We start from the raw sequence: 18,998 nt of genomic DNA, 5'->3' as shown, positions 1-18,998 counted from the left end.
TGGCATAAACAAACCTCAGTCACTCACTATAATTAGAGCTGCCACTCATATGGAGGTCGTGAATAAATATGGAAGTGACAGCTTGCATTTAGACACCGACAGGCATGGGAGTGTGAGTCAGATCACCAAGTCAACAGGAGTCAAAATCAGTCCCAGCTCCGACACTGCTACAGGAGACGTTTTTTTTAATTATTATTTCAAAGGTTTGGCAAAGTAATGGCAAGAACAAATGAAGAGCTCTTTTCCAAAATGCTATATCTCCATGTTTAAAACCATTAATAAGTAATTTTATTTAATGTCAATAACATTACAATTGTGCTGTTTTGATTGAGTAAAGATAAATCGAATAACAATAACCCAATAGAGTTCCACTGAAATAACATGGAAAACAAAATGTATGGAAATTCTTTAAAATGGAGGTATAGCGTTTTGGAAAAGAGCTCCTCAAATATATACTACAAGCTGTTTCACCAATAAATTTCATGGGGTCACTAACCAAAATATACTTCACAATAACCGGTGGGTGCCCGCCTGAGAATTTAACTGCCTTATACAGATGAATAATGAATAAAGGCTGCTCACGGGCTCTGTCTACAGAGATCATCCTTGACTTTTAAAGAACTGAAATCAGTTACTCAAAATACCACAAAAAGTAAGGGAATCATGAGGCGCTGCTTGCTCTGAGCATGTCTGGATTTCAAGCAGTTCTCTGCCATAAAAACATCAAAGTTATTATTAATTCAGTCCGCCGAAGACGGGCTGAAATACTGCAGGTTGGAAAATACTGACCAAGCCAGAGGGCAATTTCACTAAACCAGCAGGGACACCACAAACCTACCCTATATTTTTCGAGAGAAGTCAGCCATGCTATTTACCCACATGATCATAAAAGTGCAGTTCTAAATAAGTCACCGATCACTCATGGCCTTGTCACAGAAGTAGAGAGCCTGCAATAAACCATGTGCACTGCCCAGTGAAGCTGTGCTTGAGCTTGTGGATCCATCACCCCTATCCACCCACCTGATAAAGTTTGGTTGACCAAACAACCATTCATGATAATGTCTATAATTACGATATCATAATATCCATCATTCTGGGGGCCAATCTGCATTAATAATCCTCTTTTGCCTGATCTCTCTCTACCCCCTTATGAACTGCAATTATGCCAAACAATGCGAGAGTTTTGTGCTGCAGGGTTAAACCCACGCAATACAAGCAGGGCAAACGCAAATGAATGTTATTAAAAATGCCTCAGAAAGTTGGATGAGTTTCAAATGTGTCTCTGGTGAACTGAGTTATGAGAGAAAACTTGAAAACTTGAACTGGAAGCCATTTGGTTCTCTGTGAGAGGGCTTAATGGTTTATTTGTAAGTTCCCATGGTCGAGCAACAGTGCAAGGGAAAGGAGATGAGATCATTATGAAAGGTGGAAAGAAATCAGTATGAAATTCAGTAGGAGGAACACAGTGATCACTAAAGAATTACTCAAGATTTGAGATAAACAACAAATTTATTCGTAAAAGTGCCCAGAGACTTCAGTCACAAAAAATACACAAAGTAGTTGTCATTGGAAGGGAAGAATAAAAGCATACCGATACAAACGAGCATGTTATGAAAAGCATATTCACAGTATGGCTGAGCTGCCCAGGAGTAAAGCGTGTCAGTGTTTCACCAGGCTGCTAGTGCGTCTGAGTCATTACAGCCCATGACCCAGAACTGAGACAAACACACTGAACTGCATATCACACACACACACACACACACACACACACACACACACACACACACACACACACACACACACACAGACACACACACACACACACACACACACACAGACACACACATTCTCTCTGTCTTTCCTAATTTACCAGTCAAACCTATACGTACGACAAACTTCAATACACACACACACTCTCTCTTTCTCTCCCTCTCTCTTTACTCTCTTTCACTCTTATTTACCACTTACACGTAACTCAAACTTCAATACACACGCACACGCACACGCACACGCACACGCACACGCACACGCACACGCACACGCACACACACGCACACACACACACACTCACACACACACTCGCACACACACTCGCACACACACACACGCACACACACACACACACACACACACACACACACCAAAGAGAGGCAACAGCGGGGCACAGGGAAAAACCATTCACACACACTCTCAGCCAAAAAAGATTTTCCTGCCGGCCCTGTAGGAGAAAGTGGGACAGTGAGCAGTTCACACTCAGCATGTTGTTTGTAGAACAACCCACAACCAAAATTCACCCTGTAGAATATAAGGTTCCTGAACCATCTCTCCTATCTGCTCAGCACCTTTCCAGTGAACTTCAGTGCAAAGATCCAAGGATGCAGAATCATAGGAAGATAGCCCATATAGTAACATCAGAATAGCAAATAGTGGCAATACCACAGTATTAAAAAGGAGAGCGGAAAAAAAACGTGATAAGAACCAATCATCGACAATGTGTGCTTTAAAGTCTTTCTCCCACGTGCTTGGCATTCTCAGACAGATAGTGGTGGGAGGACTAACTGTCCCAGCATGCATTTTGAGGTTGCGTCAGGGCTCCTTAGGCTTGCTGTCATGGGAAGGCGTGGCCTGCTTCGTTGCCGCGGTGCCCGGCTCGGCCTTGCGCTGTCGCTCCTGCAGCTGCTTGACCTCCTCCAGCACCTCCTTGGCCTCGCGCCACGAGACGATGGCCTCCTGGAGGAGCCGCTCGGCGGCCGCCCGACGCACTTCCCAATCCGACCCCCCGACCGCCACCATCCCGCCCTCTCGCAGGGGCGAGTCCCTGAGTCCACTCCGCAGGTGCGGTGAGCTGGCCGCCCTCAAGTGCTCCGCTCCCTTCAGGTGGGGCGAGCCGCCCCCTTTGGAGTGAGGCGAGCTGGAGGTGGTGGACAGAGGAGAGTCCGAGCCCTTCAGGTGTGTCAAGTCTAAGTTCTTCACCAGCGGCGAGTGGGGGGCCCTGGAGTCGGGCGAGTCTGTGACTTTGCCCCGCGGCGAGTTCGTGCTCTTGGAGTGCTTTGAGCCTTTGACCCGGGGCGAGTCCTTGGCCTTCGAACGGGGCGAATCTTTTCCCTTCAGCGAAGGCGAATCTGAGCTCTTGCTGTGGAGTGAACCGGATCCCTTCGACTGGGGCGAATCAGCCCCCCGCAGGTGCCTCAGGCGGGGCGATTCCATGCCCCTGGCGTGAGCAGAGTCCACGTGGGGCCGGTGAGGCGTGTCCTGCTCCTGGATCTCGGCCAGCAGCTCCTGGGTGCGCTGCAGCCGCTGGGCGATGAGGTCCTGCAGGTGGCCCGTGGGGCTGTGGGCGAGCGCGGCTGTCCGGCTCTGGTCCTTCCGTCCCGCCCTGCGGTCTCCGCGAGAGAGCGCGTCGTCCATGGAGGCGCAGCGACTCCGGGCCTGGAAGGCGGCCCTCTTGCCCGGCTGTGGGGTGCGGGCGTGGGCCGGGGTGGTGTGGACCTGGGTCTGGACCTGGGTCTGTCCCTCCGCATGCTGCGGCCGAGGAGTCCAGGACATCTCGCTGCCCCGCGGGAGGCTACCCGTTTTCACCCGCCCCTCGGCAGGCGTGGCGCGACGCTTGGAGACGTCCGTGCCCGATCGCCGGCGACCCGGGGCCAGCTTGTCCAGGTCGACCCGGAAGTCTTTCACCCAGACGTCCCCCTCGTCCTCTGGGGAGCTGACATCCTCCTCATGGACCAGATCGAGGGTCAGCATCCCGTCAGACGAAGTAGAGGCCTGGAAACAGACAATTCTCTCTGTTAGCACTCCTTCCATTACTGAGACACTCTTCACATTACTGAGACAATGAACTACTAGCCTGGATCAAATTATGCCATTATAACAGAAGTTGGAAAAAACGAGGGGAAGGACCTCCTTTGAAAAAAATAACTGTATCCACATTCATTATAAAGTCATGGCCATAAAGACTTTTTTCAGTAATCAAGATAAAATGATCAACAGAAAAAAGTATATAATAGCATTGTGCTCTCCTATCCATGCCCTTTTTCCTGTCTGCTTCATTTGCTTTTATGACCTTTTCACTCTTCTAATCTCAATTACCCTCCTAAGGGTGTGGAAGCGTCACACTGTCAGGCCACTTTGAATTGCAATGTTTTCACAACGGGGGCACCACACAAATAAGTTGATTTGATGTGTTTTGACTCCCGCTATAAAGCTCATGGCACATTTTTCTACTGCTGCAGTAAGATGTTGTCAGATTGTTGCCATGACTTTGTCAGAGAGGTCACAAGTTGGTACAAACAGGGGCGACGCCACCCACCACAGTCATGAGATGCCCGCGAGTGGGCAGCCGGCGGCCTGGAGGAATCTTGGCACGGTCACGTGTCGGGTGCGCCAGGAGGCTCTCCTCCTCAATTGTGACCTACAGAAACAGTGCAGAGGCCATCGGTGAGGGAGGGGGAGACCAATGAACTCCAGAGACCTTTAGTCTTAGTAAAATTCCACTGGAGAATCTCTGCATATTGTAATCCTCTTATTATCAAAAATGGAAAAAAATGAAGACACATTACTGTAACAAGAAGAGCTGAGCTAACTCTTTACAGTGGCATTCCACTGGCCCACTGAGGCCAGACTGGACAGTCTGGGTTATTGTGGTTAGTTAATGAGGGTAGCCACTGACCCAGATTTCACTTGGCATATTTGCTTCTGAAATACATGCAAAAATAGATTATGTAAAATGTTTCCAAAAATAGCACTGTGGTAAATAAATGCTGTTTGTCACATGATAACGATGTGAACTCTTTGTAAATGGTGGTGGGGAAAAGCACTCAGTGCTTGTGTACTACAGATGTGTCAGTTCGTACCACACCACAGCACACTCCGTGGGGGACCTAACATCAAACTCCCAGATGGAGCACCACACTGAGGACAGCACTATGCTCACTCACACTCATAATGTGTGTGGTGTGTGTGTGTGTGTGTGTGTGTGTGTGTGTGTGTGTGTGTGTGTGTGTGTGTGTGTGTGTGTGTGTGTGTGTGTGGACACGTGCGCACAAGTGGTACATGCCCATGTTTGTCTGCATGCAAGTACAGACATGTTAATACATTAACTGAAAAGAAACCATTAGATTTGCTCTGCTGAAGCCATATTTAAGAAGATGTACACATGCAATACAACAATTAGGGAAGAAAGGGGACCTAGTGTTTGACCTTGTGTCAAATTTGCAACAGCACAGTACTCTGTGCCTATTCTTAACAAAGATGTGATTCCACTCGCTCCTAGTGCATTAGTGTCACTGGATTTTATGTAAAAGGATTACTAAAACAGAAACTACAATCCAATAGAGCAGCAAGAAAAGAGTACAATAAAGAGAAGTAGAGACAGATGGAGAGACGGAGATAAAAGAAGCACCGGAGAGAGAGAGAGAGAGAGAGAGAGAGAGAGACAGACACATGGAACAAGACGAGAGATGAGGAACTGATAAAAGGATAGAAACAGATGGAGAAAAGCATTCAGGGGGCTTACAGTAGAGTGAGTAAGTGAGAGAGAGAAAGAGAGAGAGAGAGAGAGAAACCTACCTCATCAAAGATGCGATTTTTGGCTCTGACGATGGCTGCATTCAGAACGTTGATCCAGGACTCTTTCTCCTCTGGACTTACAGCCAAAAACACCAGATTGGGGGTCTGGGTGAGAGACAGACAGAGAGGGAGAAATGCAGTGAACTAGGGGAAAAGGCAACGAATCAGACAGGGTTTCTTACATCCACAGAGCTGAACAAATCCTGGCTAATTCTAAAATTGAATTGGATCTAAATACTCTTCAGTCCATTGTGTTTGTATTAGGGGGTAGTCAAATAGAGAAAATCCCTGAATTTTAGCTGAATTTGCTTTGAGATTTACTGTACCATCTATTCCAAACTTCTGCACAGTACTCCTCTCAACCAGTCTTGTCCTCCCTCTCCCTTTCTCCCTCATATAAAATGATAGGCTCATAGACTCTGGGTTTTCCATTTCTATGGTCACAATGGTAAAGGGAATCTCTGATGTCAATATGGAGAACCATAAAGTAGTTTACATTCTACATGACTGACAGTGGGATTGTCTGGTTGCATGCTGTTCTGGTTCATGTACCTGGGACCCAATAATCTGCCTGCTTATGTCAAATCCGCAGCAATATGGACTCATAATTTTCTAAAGAACCAAAACATAAATACATCTACACACTCACACAAGGAAAAGCATTATCACATAGCACAGCTTAACAAGAGGTGTTTGCTCTAAACCCAGAGAGTTCTCTGCTATCATGAGGTAAAACCATGATATCCTGATATATCTGAACAGTCAGATTCTGTTATGGAATTTGACCCATTGAAATGTTAATTTCATGCAGGGTTGTATGAGAATAATGTCTGCATTGTGTTTGGAATACCTCATGTTAAGCAAGCTTGTATTCATCTCAGAGAAACAACACTAGAAGCTAATCATGCAATTTTTCGGTCAACTTCCTTTAGGGGTACAAACAATTTAAACTGCTGACAATCCAGACGCATTTTAGATGGTAATTTCTTTGCATTAGGTTTCGCTGTTTCTGGTTGTTTTTACTGAATGTATGTACCTTTCTCTGGGCATACACATGCAATTAAATATGTAACAAACAACTGGAACATTAAATGTGAGGATATCATTGTAATGTTTTTTGACTCTGAAATTATGTAGCAAAATGAGTTTTTGTGTCATTTCGTGATTTATATTTCTCTCTAGGACATCTTGGGCTACCTCGAAGTACCCTCTGGTGTATACATGGCCCCATTTGACAAACACTGCTCCATATCCATGCATGACAGCCTTCCTGGGCCAAAGGCCCTGATCAATTTTGCATGAGACAAAATGTTACTTTAGAGAACAATTTAACTGAAAAACAATGTCAGGTATCTTTCAGGTAACCGCTTACTGAAATGAACTGACCTTTCAAAGATAATTCTTCAAAAAATGTATTTATATTACATAAAACAGTAGATATAGGATGAAAATACACACAGGATCTCGTAGATCATTGTTACTCGATTGGAATTTAACTGTGGGTAGTTCTGATCTAAGTTTTAATTCATTTAATTCATGAATATCAATTTAGATTGGAATTGGATAGATCATAGTGTAACATAACTATTGTAGCACATAGGCTGGTGTTTTGGAGTGTTTGCATGTGTGATGCGTGCGTTTGGGTGACATACGTGTGAGTGCACCTGTCGTTGGAGTAGGAGTGCATGTTTAATCTTCTGCATTTGGTACAAAATGTTTTTTTTTTTCTGTGAAAGTGGAGCACTTTTTGCCTCTTTTTCTGGGTCAGTGGAATACGATTAGCAGGATGTGATTTATTCTTTGGTTCATGAGGTCAGAACACACTCTGTCTAGCGCAGAGAGAGAGCGAGAGAGTGAGAGAGCGAGAGGGAGAGAGAGAGGGCACCCGCACAGACTCAACCACCACCCCTGTCCTCAATGAGTCTCTGTCCTCAGGCCAACAGCTGACCTCCCCGTCTCTCATCTGAACACTCTGGTCCCTGTCCCCAGTCACCTCTCACCACCAGCCCCGCCACTACTGCAGTTGTCACGGTGACATTCATAAGGTATCCCTAACACACCGGTGGTCCACACTGACATATTCTGGATGACAGTTCATCTGTCTGTCTGAGGCGGAAAAACATCCTGCCTTCTAATATAGCATTCAAGTGGTAGGAAGGCATGGAAGCTAGTCTGGCTATCACCAGGCCATGCTCAATCTTGCAGGGCGAAATCAAATCGCCGGCAGATCAGGCTGGGTTTACCCAGTCTACATGGAAGCATGTCCAAAATCAAATATTTGTGTAAAATTCTACCTTCTAATTTGTATATATATGGACTTTGGTCTAATTTGGAAAGCAGCGTGCATGCGTCCTTCATGTTGCCCCCTACCCTCTCAGTTCTGTGTCTGTCACAGCACTCACCCTGTTCCCCGGCTGCCTGCAGCGCAGGAGCGTGAACTTGCTGTGGTTCTTCTTGCTGCGACTCTTGGTCTTTCTCAGCTCCTCTGAGCGCTCATACTCAGCCAGGTCGAAAACCTCGTGGGTTTTACCGTCGTCCTTCATCTGTGGACAGCAGAGGGGGAAAAAAAGACACAATTATACATTTGTAAGTCTTGATGTCACAGTAAAAGAACTGGCTTTTAGGTGAAGGTCATCTGATCTACTAGGTTCTTTGTTGGATAAATGAATGCCATCTGCAGATTATGTAAACGCACGCACAAACATAAGTGTCTACGTACAAAGCCCTCATACACACACGTGTGCATTTACACACACACACACACACATGCACGCACAGGCACACACACACACACACAGACACACACACAGAAAGACACAGACAGACACACAGACACACACAGAGGGTCTGACCACTATCACAACAGAATGTATTAGCCTATTCCTCTGGGAGCAGGCTCATTATTATTCACAGTTGCCATTTAGTTGCATCACGGCACAAAGGCACTTCTGCCCTCAGTTCAAACAGTGCAGTATTTCTCCAAATTATTCTTTACTGTGAGCAAGAGTTTCTACTGAGTAGCTCATTAGTCCTTGAACCATGCAGCAAAATCATCCATTTTTGGATGCTTTCATTTGTATATGGAGGGTCATAAAAGATGTGAATATGTAGACAAATTCAAAGATTCTTTTCAAACACCATTAGCAAACTTTTCTGCCATCTATACTCTACATCCCGTGGTCATACAGTGTTTTTCTTCTCTTTCGCCCTCCTCTGCACCACATCACCCATGCTGTGTGACCCCTTCTGTGAAAATGCCTAATTTAGACCTAAATCAATTCTCATTAACAAGACTTATGGGGTGAAAATACATGGTTTCATGCAGCCTGAGGCACAGGCCTCCGACATCAGGCCCTACTAGGGCCTTCCAGCTCCCAAGAGGCATCAGTCCGAGCCATCAGGGGGCGGTCCGAAGGGGGGGGCAGTCATTTGGGGACACCCAGAGAAAATCTGTCAGTGGGAGGGACGTCCTTGATGTCCGCCAAAGGAAGCGCTTTGACGGGTGGACGGATTAGATCAAAGTTCCATCCGGTTCTCACCATGGCAACGGAACATGGGTAACAAGGGATGCGGCTAACGATAAGACATTGTACAAGGTGAGTCATGCTGTCAGTCTGCGCGTCTGTGATCAAAGAGCTTGGTGTGAAATTCTAAAAAGGGACCAAAAGGAATCCATTATTCTGTCTTCCAAACCGACCTGCTGTCATCTGATTCAAAGCAGGGCTTTCATTCAATTTGCTAAGGGATTTAAAATCTGTGAGCATCAATTTAATTTGCTGATAATGACTATCGGCTTGTCCTACAACTTGTGCTAAGCGATTAAAATGTTCGGTAAAGCATGGCTCCGTGTATGATTTCGTCATCTGAGGGATGATTTTACAACAGAGATGTAGAGGCATCTGAGAATTCGGCACACACAGAGAGAAGCTGTATCAGTAATGTCTTTTGATGCGTGACACATTAACTAACCACATCTCCTGCCATGTAAACGCCATGGTTTAGTGGAGTAAAGCGGTGCCGGTTAAACATTCTCCCCCATTGTCCCAACAGCAGGACTTGCGGCCCCCTTTCCTCATGGTTTAACCATCCTCACGGGGTCGCGAGTCTGAGAAAGCAGAGGCGAGAGGAGTGTGAGAAAGCGCCTCCAAACGCTAATATGGGGCAAAAGACCCCCCGAGGACCAGCACTGGGCGCTGGGCAGGCAGCGCATCAATATTTCAGTCCCCTGCTGTTGCACAGCTAGTTTTTTAGGCGGGGGGTGCCATCTTGATCCGCGGATTAAGCGGCTCCAAAAATAACCCAGCAGCCCCCAAGACTGACGAGAGATACATACTGTACGGGGAGGCAAAGCATGCACGCATCATGCATGGACAACGCTTGAGGAAAGAGAATACACATTGCTGAGAAATAAAAAACACTTGGAAGAGTACTTCAATTTTGCATGAACTGCTCACACAATCACATGTACTGCTATGCATATATGTATGACTTGCATAGTCACATAATATATGCTAGAATTACCATATTTCAGTGTATGGCACAATAGTGAGTATGTTTACATTACTTATTAACTACTAACAGTGACAATGTACTATGCTTCTTAGCGTGCTGCTGTGCTGAACAACGATACAAAATTCTTCTCCATTTACTTGAACATATAGGACAGCGCTTCAGGTACGATGAACAATCTGTTTATCCATGTGTGTCAGCATCAGGAGGAGGAGGAGCCTTGGAGGTCTCACTGAGGGAGGCTCCGTAGCCCAGCGGTTATGATGGCGAATCGGGCTGATGTGAAGTTAATACCCTGTAATCAAAGCCGCCAGAGGTTTTATTTTTACATAAACCGACTGGGCATTAAAGGGAGAAAATGGATTAGTGGCGCTCTCGGAGTCACGGCAGGAGGGTTGAGCTGGCGCGCTCAGCTTTAGAGCTGGAGGACGACTTATTTCCAGATCGACTGAGGAGGAGAGTCTCAAAATAACCACCATTACCACCATTGAGACCATCATTGTCATCAACGGTCTTGTAACCGCAAGCAAAGCTTGAATGGTCTGACAGGGGTTATTATGTGTGTCAATGGCTCAAACCACTTCCCTTGTTTTCAATATCAGGGCTATTACATAAGCTACACCATCTGTTTCAGTCAATTAGATTACAGCATTAGTAAACAACAGAGCATCCAACTTCACTCAGAAACATATGCTTATAATTACATATGTGTTAATGTGATGGTTAAAGTTCTTTAATAGATTCAGTATATTTATTATCTTAATGAAGTCTGATGTATTGCATGATGTATTGTCACTGAGTGTAAAATGGGGAAATCAACTTTTCCCTGTTTAGTGCTGCACCCAGTATGTCTGATTCATTTGCTCCAATCACATTCCTCAAGATGACACGACACAGGTGTCATCATCTTACACAGCTGGTTTAATTAATCCTCTGGTGTCCTGGTTCATATTCACCAGGAAACAACACCTCCCACCCCATAATCCAGGCTCAGGAAATACGATTAAATGAATATTCAGGTGCTGCCGCCTCAATTCTGAATGAGAAAAACCTCCCAGACAATGAGACAAATTCCATTCATGTTCAAAGGCTGTTTGAGAGCACTGACTGTTTAATTACATTCACAGTGACCAGACAGCGCAGCGGTGACGACTATGTCAGCTATTATTAATTAGCCATTTCTTGCCTCTACAGTCATTCATCTTACCTACATGAAACCTCTGAAACATTGCAGCACAGTGTTGTCATATTTCTATACACCATGCATTTCCTTTACAATACACACCGTGAGCTCATGAATGGTTTTACAAGGGGAAAAAAAGTTCAATGCTTCCGCCCAAATCCACTGAGGACTGTCCTATATAGACAATGCACAGAATCCACTGGCCCATGTGATGCTGTGAAAACCCTCAGCCATTTTTCCACCCATCTATAAGCACAAGTGCGATCAATAATTTACACCGCAGCGAAACAGAGTGGCCGCATAAAAAAGCTCTTAGAATAACCTTTAGGATGTTCCACTGTCCTGCCCTGCCATGAGCCCGGAAGCCAGTGCAGAAACAGTAGGGACCAGGGCTGGAGAACACGCAGCTCCCTTTTTAAAAACTGCATGGGCTGTGTTTGTGTGTGTGCTAGGAGAGAGAGATCACATCATCAATATGTACAAGGAGGTGACCTCAGCCATGGTGCATATCCTGAAGTGCTGTCGCAAGTACAAACAGGCTTGATTGCACTCATTTGCACACACACACACACACTTACATGGCCGCAAAAATGCATTGACACAGATGTAAGTACACAGAACACTCCACACTTTCACACAGCCTGAAGGACACATATGTGAGATGCATGTCTAGACACTTATGCAAACACATTAAAATGTGCATGCACTTTGATGGCTTGGTGTTAGAAGTCTCAGACTAGACTACCAATGGATTCACAATCAGCAGGACTTCAGGAACTGCTATCACTTAATAGATCAACACATTAGATCTATAGTTTGATAGTGACAAAATAGGGCTTAATTGCAACCAATATACATTTTCTAGCAACTTCTTGTATGACCTGGTCAGTCAAATTACATCAACAAATTATTGTTGCATCATTTAGTGTTGGCCTATGAGAACCATGAATTGGAGACATCTGAATACTACTAATTTCATTGCACAAGGTATTTGAGGCGTCGAGGATCAAGAACCAGATGTTGAGAACACAGAGGTCCTCCTTTAAGACACAACAGTCACAGAAGCACAATTTCACATCAATAGAGGCCCAGCAGGGCCTCCAATCAAAATGTCTTACAGCAGACAACATGAAGGGAACATGAGAGGCTAAGTGGCTCTGAGAGCTCCATGAAATTTCAGAGGGTGCTCCCCAGAGTGGAAGGATTAACAGGTGTACACAATGGCTGAGATCCAGAGAAAAGGCACGCCACAGCATGGCAGAGAGCGTGATGATCAGGAAACGTGAAAATGACTACAGCTACACACATTTGGAAATGTTTATACAAGAGAGGCAAATGTGAATCTTGTCGTTATAATCAATGTCACTACAAAGCTGGTCTTGCACATTCTTTTGATTCTGTTTTTAAATTAGTTCTGTGCTTTCATTTGCATTTTGGCACAGCAGGAGGGCATGGTTGATTACTTCTCACAACACATTTCTTTTCATAACTGAAACACTTACACATTAACTCAGAGGAGAAAAATACACAAGATGATTGGCTACTGTATCAAATACTACTCCAAGCAGTGATAACCCTACGATTCAGTCTGCCAATTTCTGCAACAGCATTATTAGCTACAGTCATCACTCTGAAAAGCAGCCAGTCAGGTCCTCTCTGCCAGCAATGACTAAATCCGTTCCTGTCAGTTACCCCTGTCAGTGTTGACTGAGACATCACTAGGAATCAGGTGATGTCATTGAGAACACTACCGTCTCTGAGGCAGGTAATCTGACTCAGACAGGAATGTGTGATGCTGAGCCACAGCAGAAGAGAGCTGATCCTGTGTTAGCAGGCGGATACATGAATCAGCATGTAGCCTACCCAACGCAGGCCTACTTAAGGGCACGAACAAGAGAATCCTTGTCGGCAACAGCAGGCAGCATAACAACACTCAGGAGAGACAAAGCGTAAAACTGCGATAAGACCTGCAGCAGGAGGCTGAGAGGTTAAGGAAGAGCGCTGGAAGTGCTTAGCCTGCGCGGTGCCTTTTAGTGAGATGCAAATGCTCCTCGTTCATCTCCGAGGCCTCGTGGGTGCTTTGTTTTTTGTTTGTGCAAAGTTCACATTTAAATAATGCGGCGCCATTAATCAAGTGCAACTTTAACAAGCTGACAAGCACTGAGCCACGGTTGCATATACTCTCCTTGGCTGGTCAAGATGCTCAATATCACACTGGCACACAGAACACCTAACTGGTGGCCCAGAGGAACTTCACAGAGCCAGTGCTAGAGCAACTTAACCTGTGAAATGAATGCTGTTCTGAAAAATACTGAAACATTCATTAGTGTAATAATTGAACTAATGAAGTCTGCTGGATTAAATGGTAGAGCACAGCTCTTAAGCTGCATCATTTCTCGTTATCAGGACTTTAACCCCCCCAACTGTGTGACTTACAGTAAGCACTGTCCCACAGAGCACTAACTGTCTGTGAGAGTAACTACTGGGCAATAGTCAAACAGCTCATTAACTGGCACAACATCCACTGACTACATGCTGACAAAACTGTACAGTATTTCTATACGCTCATAGATGGACTACATCGAACATCAAGTAACAAAGACCGACATGAGCTCATTGATATTCACTGCATTATAGACATAATGACATCTATATGCAGAACGGTTTTGCCACAGAAAGGCCTTTGTCCACTCTAAAGGGAAGGATGAGTGTGGGCAGGGAGCTCGTCTGAGGACTTACAGTAAATGAGAGCTGAGGGATGTAAGACAAGCTCGCCTGGAAGTAGCCCTGGCTCTCAGTAACCCCTTTAGACCTCGGTGCTGACACAGCATGCTCGTAAATTGAATTTATATAGGATCACAGGGAGAGAGACAGGTGTGTGTAAGTCTGTGTGTGTGTGTGTGTGTGTGTGTGTGTGTGTGTGTGTGTGTGGGAGAGAGACACTAATGCTGCTTTACCCAGAAGAACTTGGAGAGGCATTAACTGTGCCAAAGTCTGGAGGCCGGACTGTGATTGTAAATGTCTAATTAATGTGTATTGTCACAAAAGGTGCAATCTGGAACCGATGGCTCTTGTCATCTCCGTGGAAAAAATGCACTGAAAATCTTATGTCCAGTTCTTCATAGAAGGCTTTTTGGATGGCAGGTACATCATTGTCTGAGGGAACTCCTGGCTGGAACACAGCTTTTCAAACAGAGTGCTTGTCTGAGTATTAATGAATGTCTGTCAAGTTGAATGTCTTCAGTTGCAAGACCATTATAAAGAATAATGTAGAAAAAGATATTGTGGTATGAAAAATGAGCGAATCGTCAAGACAAACTCATGGGTAATATACTGTATGTCATCCGAGTGGCTGGTTGCATTGATATTTCATGTATCTACTTGCGTTTCCATTACACGGACCTCTGATGTTCAGCTGAACGAGGAAAAATGAGCAAAAGTGCTTTTACAGGGATGGCCTTACATCTTCAGGATGCAATCATCTCAGGATGCTCTTAGTCTTGGATAAAAGGAAGTGGGTATTACAGTATGTTAAGATCGCTAAGAGAAACAAAGGAGCATTTGGGCAGAGCTTGCCTGTATGTGTGAATGTGAATGTGTGTGTGTGTGTATGAGTGTGAATGTGAATGTGTGTGTGTGTGTGTGTATGAGTGTGTATGTATGTTTTGTACATAAGTGCGTACAGTGTGTTCGTGTGCATGTTTAGGTGTGTGCACACAGATGTCCGCAAGCGGGCTTAGAAAAACCGAAGCCTTGGGGACCCTCCAGCTTGGCGCTAGGCACAGCTGTGCACTTCTCCGCCTTTCATCTCGCCAAACCCGCGCACAAAAAAAACTGCCGCTTCTGCGCAGGCAGCTCACGGCAGGGGTGCGTGTGAAAACCAGGCCATGGCGATAAACTCCTTTAAAAGCACATTTAATGTTTTAGCACAAAATAAAAAAAGACAACAAAAAAAATGAAAAACTGGGAAGAGTGAAACTGACACCGCTTTCGGCTTGGCTGCGGGGATCTCCCATTAAAGTGCTGGAGTGTGATATCCTCCAAAAACTCGCAAGGAAGATGAATCTCAGCTCCAAAGCAGCCCAGGGATGTTTCTGATAAGACAGAATAAGGCCTTCGAGTCTGGATGTCCCCATCTGAACCACAAATAGCCTTTTTCATTACTGCCATCTAGTATGTGTTTTTGTTTGTGCACTTTAAAATATATTTTGTCAAGTGGACCATGGATTTAATTATACTAATGCACGCTTCAAATGGACCTGAAAATGGATTTTGATGGTGGTGTTTTTTTTTTTTTTTTTTTTTTTGGGGGGGGGGACCGCCCTTAAAGTGAACCCAGCCTGAAATGCATTGTGTGTCCTGATTATGAAATTTGACACATGATGTTTACATAATTTGGTTCATTTTCCAGTTGAACTATTTAACTCTGGTAAATGGCACACCTGAGCATGGCAGGGGCACGCTCACTCTGATGTGTGTGTGCGCTCTCTTTGAGTAGGCTGTACACTACAGCTGGGTTGCTGCAGCCTTAGGACTGACAAGCATATCACAAGGATTTTGAAGTGAAGAAGAACTACATTAAATGATACCAATCCTGACACAGATCAGGACCCTTGGCACAGGTCAAGAGGAAGCAATGCACATATTGTCACATGACTGTTAAATGTACTAGGCCACAGTATTTCAGAGCGCTTAATTCTACCATGAATAAAATAAAATAAAAATCTGCAATCTACAAATACAAAATACCCTTATCTATACAGGATGCTGCCAACACATATGTTGTCTATTTAAACTGAGAGTCATTTCAGCTGTCAAATCAGCATCTATGGTTACAGCTTGGGGGTGGGGCTCAGACACTCATTTCCATATGGTTGTCATTAGAGCCAAGCTTTGAACTGATGGTAACTATCTTGACGTGAGGAGAGATAGAGATGAAAGGGCAAAGAAGTCGTGTTCTGAATTCTGAAGAAGTTGAATGTGCACTCAGCCACCAATAGACAGGGACGATATCTTTACAACACTAAGTACATTGCAGATAGTGAGCGCATAAGGATGGCTCGTGTTGTCTTCTGTAGCTGTCACCACATAGGCCGTTGCGGTTCAGTGAATCACACGCCCAAATGACGGCCTCGGTAGACACACACGCAAAGTCATCTTCGCTCAATAAGAAGCCTGAGTTAGCACAGTTAATGCACCCCTTAGTGAAAGCGCCACACGCAACTTGGCAGAGGTCTGACTGCCATGCGCTTTGGGGAAACTTACCTCCTTTTCAAATATATACAGATGGTCTCCTTTTAGCATCACAAAACGGTTTTTCCATATTTCTCTGAAAATCCCTCTGCCACAGAATTTACGAATCCAGCCTACTTTATCGGGTTGAGACGACAGCTGGTTGGCATCTTGGAGACCCTGTGGAGAAAAAAAAGCTTGTCAGTACGACGCAAAGCTTACATAATATGTGCGTGAAGTGTGAGGGCGCTGTCCACATAAAACAGACCTATAAATCATCAATTTCCCGTCCTGACATTTAACTGGTAATCTATTCCGTAAAGGCAAACTATAGAGAGGCTATACCATTTAATTGAAGGTGTCATTCAGGGTGTGGCTAATTAAACATTTCGGTGCATCTACATGTACACACAAGTAGGCTACAGAAAATAATACACTACGTTATAAGTAAGTACAAAAATGCAATGCATTGTATTTGATGCATAATCAGGTGCTAGATTTATTTCATAAAAAGCATGTCCTGTAGGCTACGAGCTATTTGTAGTCTATACATTACATTAGATAACTCGGCATGGTTGCCAATCCAAACACGCAAAACGGATGCTGTCAGACCCATTTGAAAGATTGACTGTTTCAAGGCAGGGCGCTCTCACCAACGCCAACGAAGATTATCAGCATCTGTAGCCTAGTTGTGCCTACAGGAATGGATGCTGAAAGAGGCATTAACACATTTGTATAACATACCAATGTCATGCTTTGGAGAGATAGCTTACCCTTTTTGCCACATTGCTTTTCTTCATGATGAATGTAGCCTTGTTTCCACACTTGAAATCCAGTGAATTTCCTTACTTCCCCGTTTCCCCCAAAGCTGTGCCAAATAATAACTACAGAACGTATTTTTTGTGAAGTCCTTTTGTTGTGACTTGCTTGTCTCCTCCACCGCGTTTCTAATTAACTGTTTTACAATGTGGCTGAGGCGCGGCGCTCGTTCATTGCGCTGTGTGGGAAATGTCCTATTCTACAGATCGCAGTGCTCGAGCATTGTCTTCCCTCTGACATCCGCGCGGCAGCCTCCGAAGCGCACTGTGGGCTCCACGTTGAAGGACTGAAGGGGTATTCCCGTATATAGGGCTCGACTGCTCCATCTATTGCGCCGGTTGGGCTGTCACCGTGATGTCACCAATTAGGCGCGGACGAAAACGCGTGTATTTTCCCCCTAAACTGAAGAGGTTTGATCAGCTATAATGATGAACAAGGCTATTCTTAAAATGTTCTAGTTAAATTAATTTAACAAAAAAAGCAATATTTAATTATTGAAAAATTAAACAGATTTCTGTCACATCGTAATGTCTAAATATAAAACGCATCCTCCATAAGCACAGTCAATCCGAAATATAAGTCATTAGGTTGTCATTAGATTGTGTATCACTGACATCAAGAAGATGAGTGCCCTCAAATCAGTTGGGCACTTCCATGATTTAACCTTCCCTGAGGCACCTGTCATGATGATTACAGTGGTGATGATGATGATGAAGATGGCAGTGCAAATGCTCTTATTTACAGCTAATCTCAGTGAAACTGTAGTAATCACACAACAAAAAACTATCACTAGTGTTAGTTACAGCAAGAAAACTGACCATGCTTTTTTATTTATTGAGGTATTCTTTCCTGTATGTTTTTACTGGGTCAGTAACTGGGTCCCAGTTTCCAGGCTCCTGCGGAGAAGACAGACGGCAGACATGAACACGGACAGACAGACCACGTCGCTGCTCTGCTCTTCCTCGGCGAGAGTGACACAAATTGACCAAATTATGCCAAAGCATGACTCATATGCTTCTGGTTCACAATGAGGTCAGCGCAGCTCCACATTTAAGACAAAAAGCCTGGAGGTCTTTTTGTATCCTTCATTTCTCCCTGCGTTTACCTTGTTCATGAGTAAACAAAACAGCCAAATATCTCAAGTAGCTGCACCCAATTCTGTCCCTGCTTCCCCTGCCAGTAGCCACTACAGAGCAAGTGAAGTTCTGCAGTTGGGATTTACAGAACAGTGATGAACAAAAAAGTACTGCCTCCACAGTTGACCGTGTCAACCCGGTCCCAGTCACATCTTGACAATTTGGCTATTTTCCATGTTGGGAAAAGGGGTTAGGGTTTGGGTAAGGGGTTGACGTCAGGGTTATGTTTAGTGTTGGGATTAAGGTTACAATCCAATGCTGAAAAAAACACCCTTTGCCTCAAAACATGGAGCTTTAAAGAGGAGGATAGCAGGATAGCTTTGAGGTCCAGTGTAGCTGGCCACAGCAGTGGATGTTTTTGTTGATGCGAGGCGGATTAAGCGCTGAGTCCAGGGGGGAAGGGAAGGCTTAGTCAGGACGCAATGAGATGCAAGCCAGGGAGCCCAAGAGCGCTGAGGACATGACTGCTGGTGCTTGGGTCTGTAGGTGGTGGAGGTGAGGAGCGGGTGGTGTTGGGGTCTGTAGGTTAGGAGCAGGTGGTGCTGGGGTCT

General features: G+C 44.9%; 1 protein-coding gene across 1 annotated transcript; it reads right to left on the bottom strand.

Moving 5' to 3' along the window:
- Positions 1-2,586: 2,586 nt before the first annotated feature.
- Positions 2,587-17,292, bottom strand: plekho1a (pleckstrin homology domain containing, family O member 1a). The gene is made up of 6 exons (XM_076301838.1): positions 17,266-17,292; positions 16,526-16,672; positions 7,971-8,111; positions 5,569-5,673; positions 4,310-4,411; positions 2,587-3,765 (listed from the first exon to the last, which is right to left on the bottom strand). Exons 1-6 carry the CDS (start codon positions 17,290-17,292, stop codon positions 2,587-2,589), a joined length of 1,701 nt encoding a protein of 566 aa, XP_076157953.1.
- Between the last annotated feature and the right edge of the window lie 1,706 nt (positions 17,293-18,998).

The sequence above is a fragment of the Alosa pseudoharengus genome, unplaced genomic scaffold, assembly GCF_046254945.1.
Source record: "Alosa pseudoharengus isolate Yale_2024_CS ecotype anadromous, Long Island Sound unplaced genomic scaffold, YU_APseudo_1.1 YU_APseudo_1.1_scf_23, whole genome shotgun sequence".
In the NCBI taxonomy this organism is placed as follows: domain Eukaryota; kingdom Metazoa; phylum Chordata; class Actinopteri; order Clupeiformes; family Clupeidae; genus Alosa; species Alosa pseudoharengus.
This window is presented reverse-complemented; position numbering and strand designations above follow the sequence as displayed.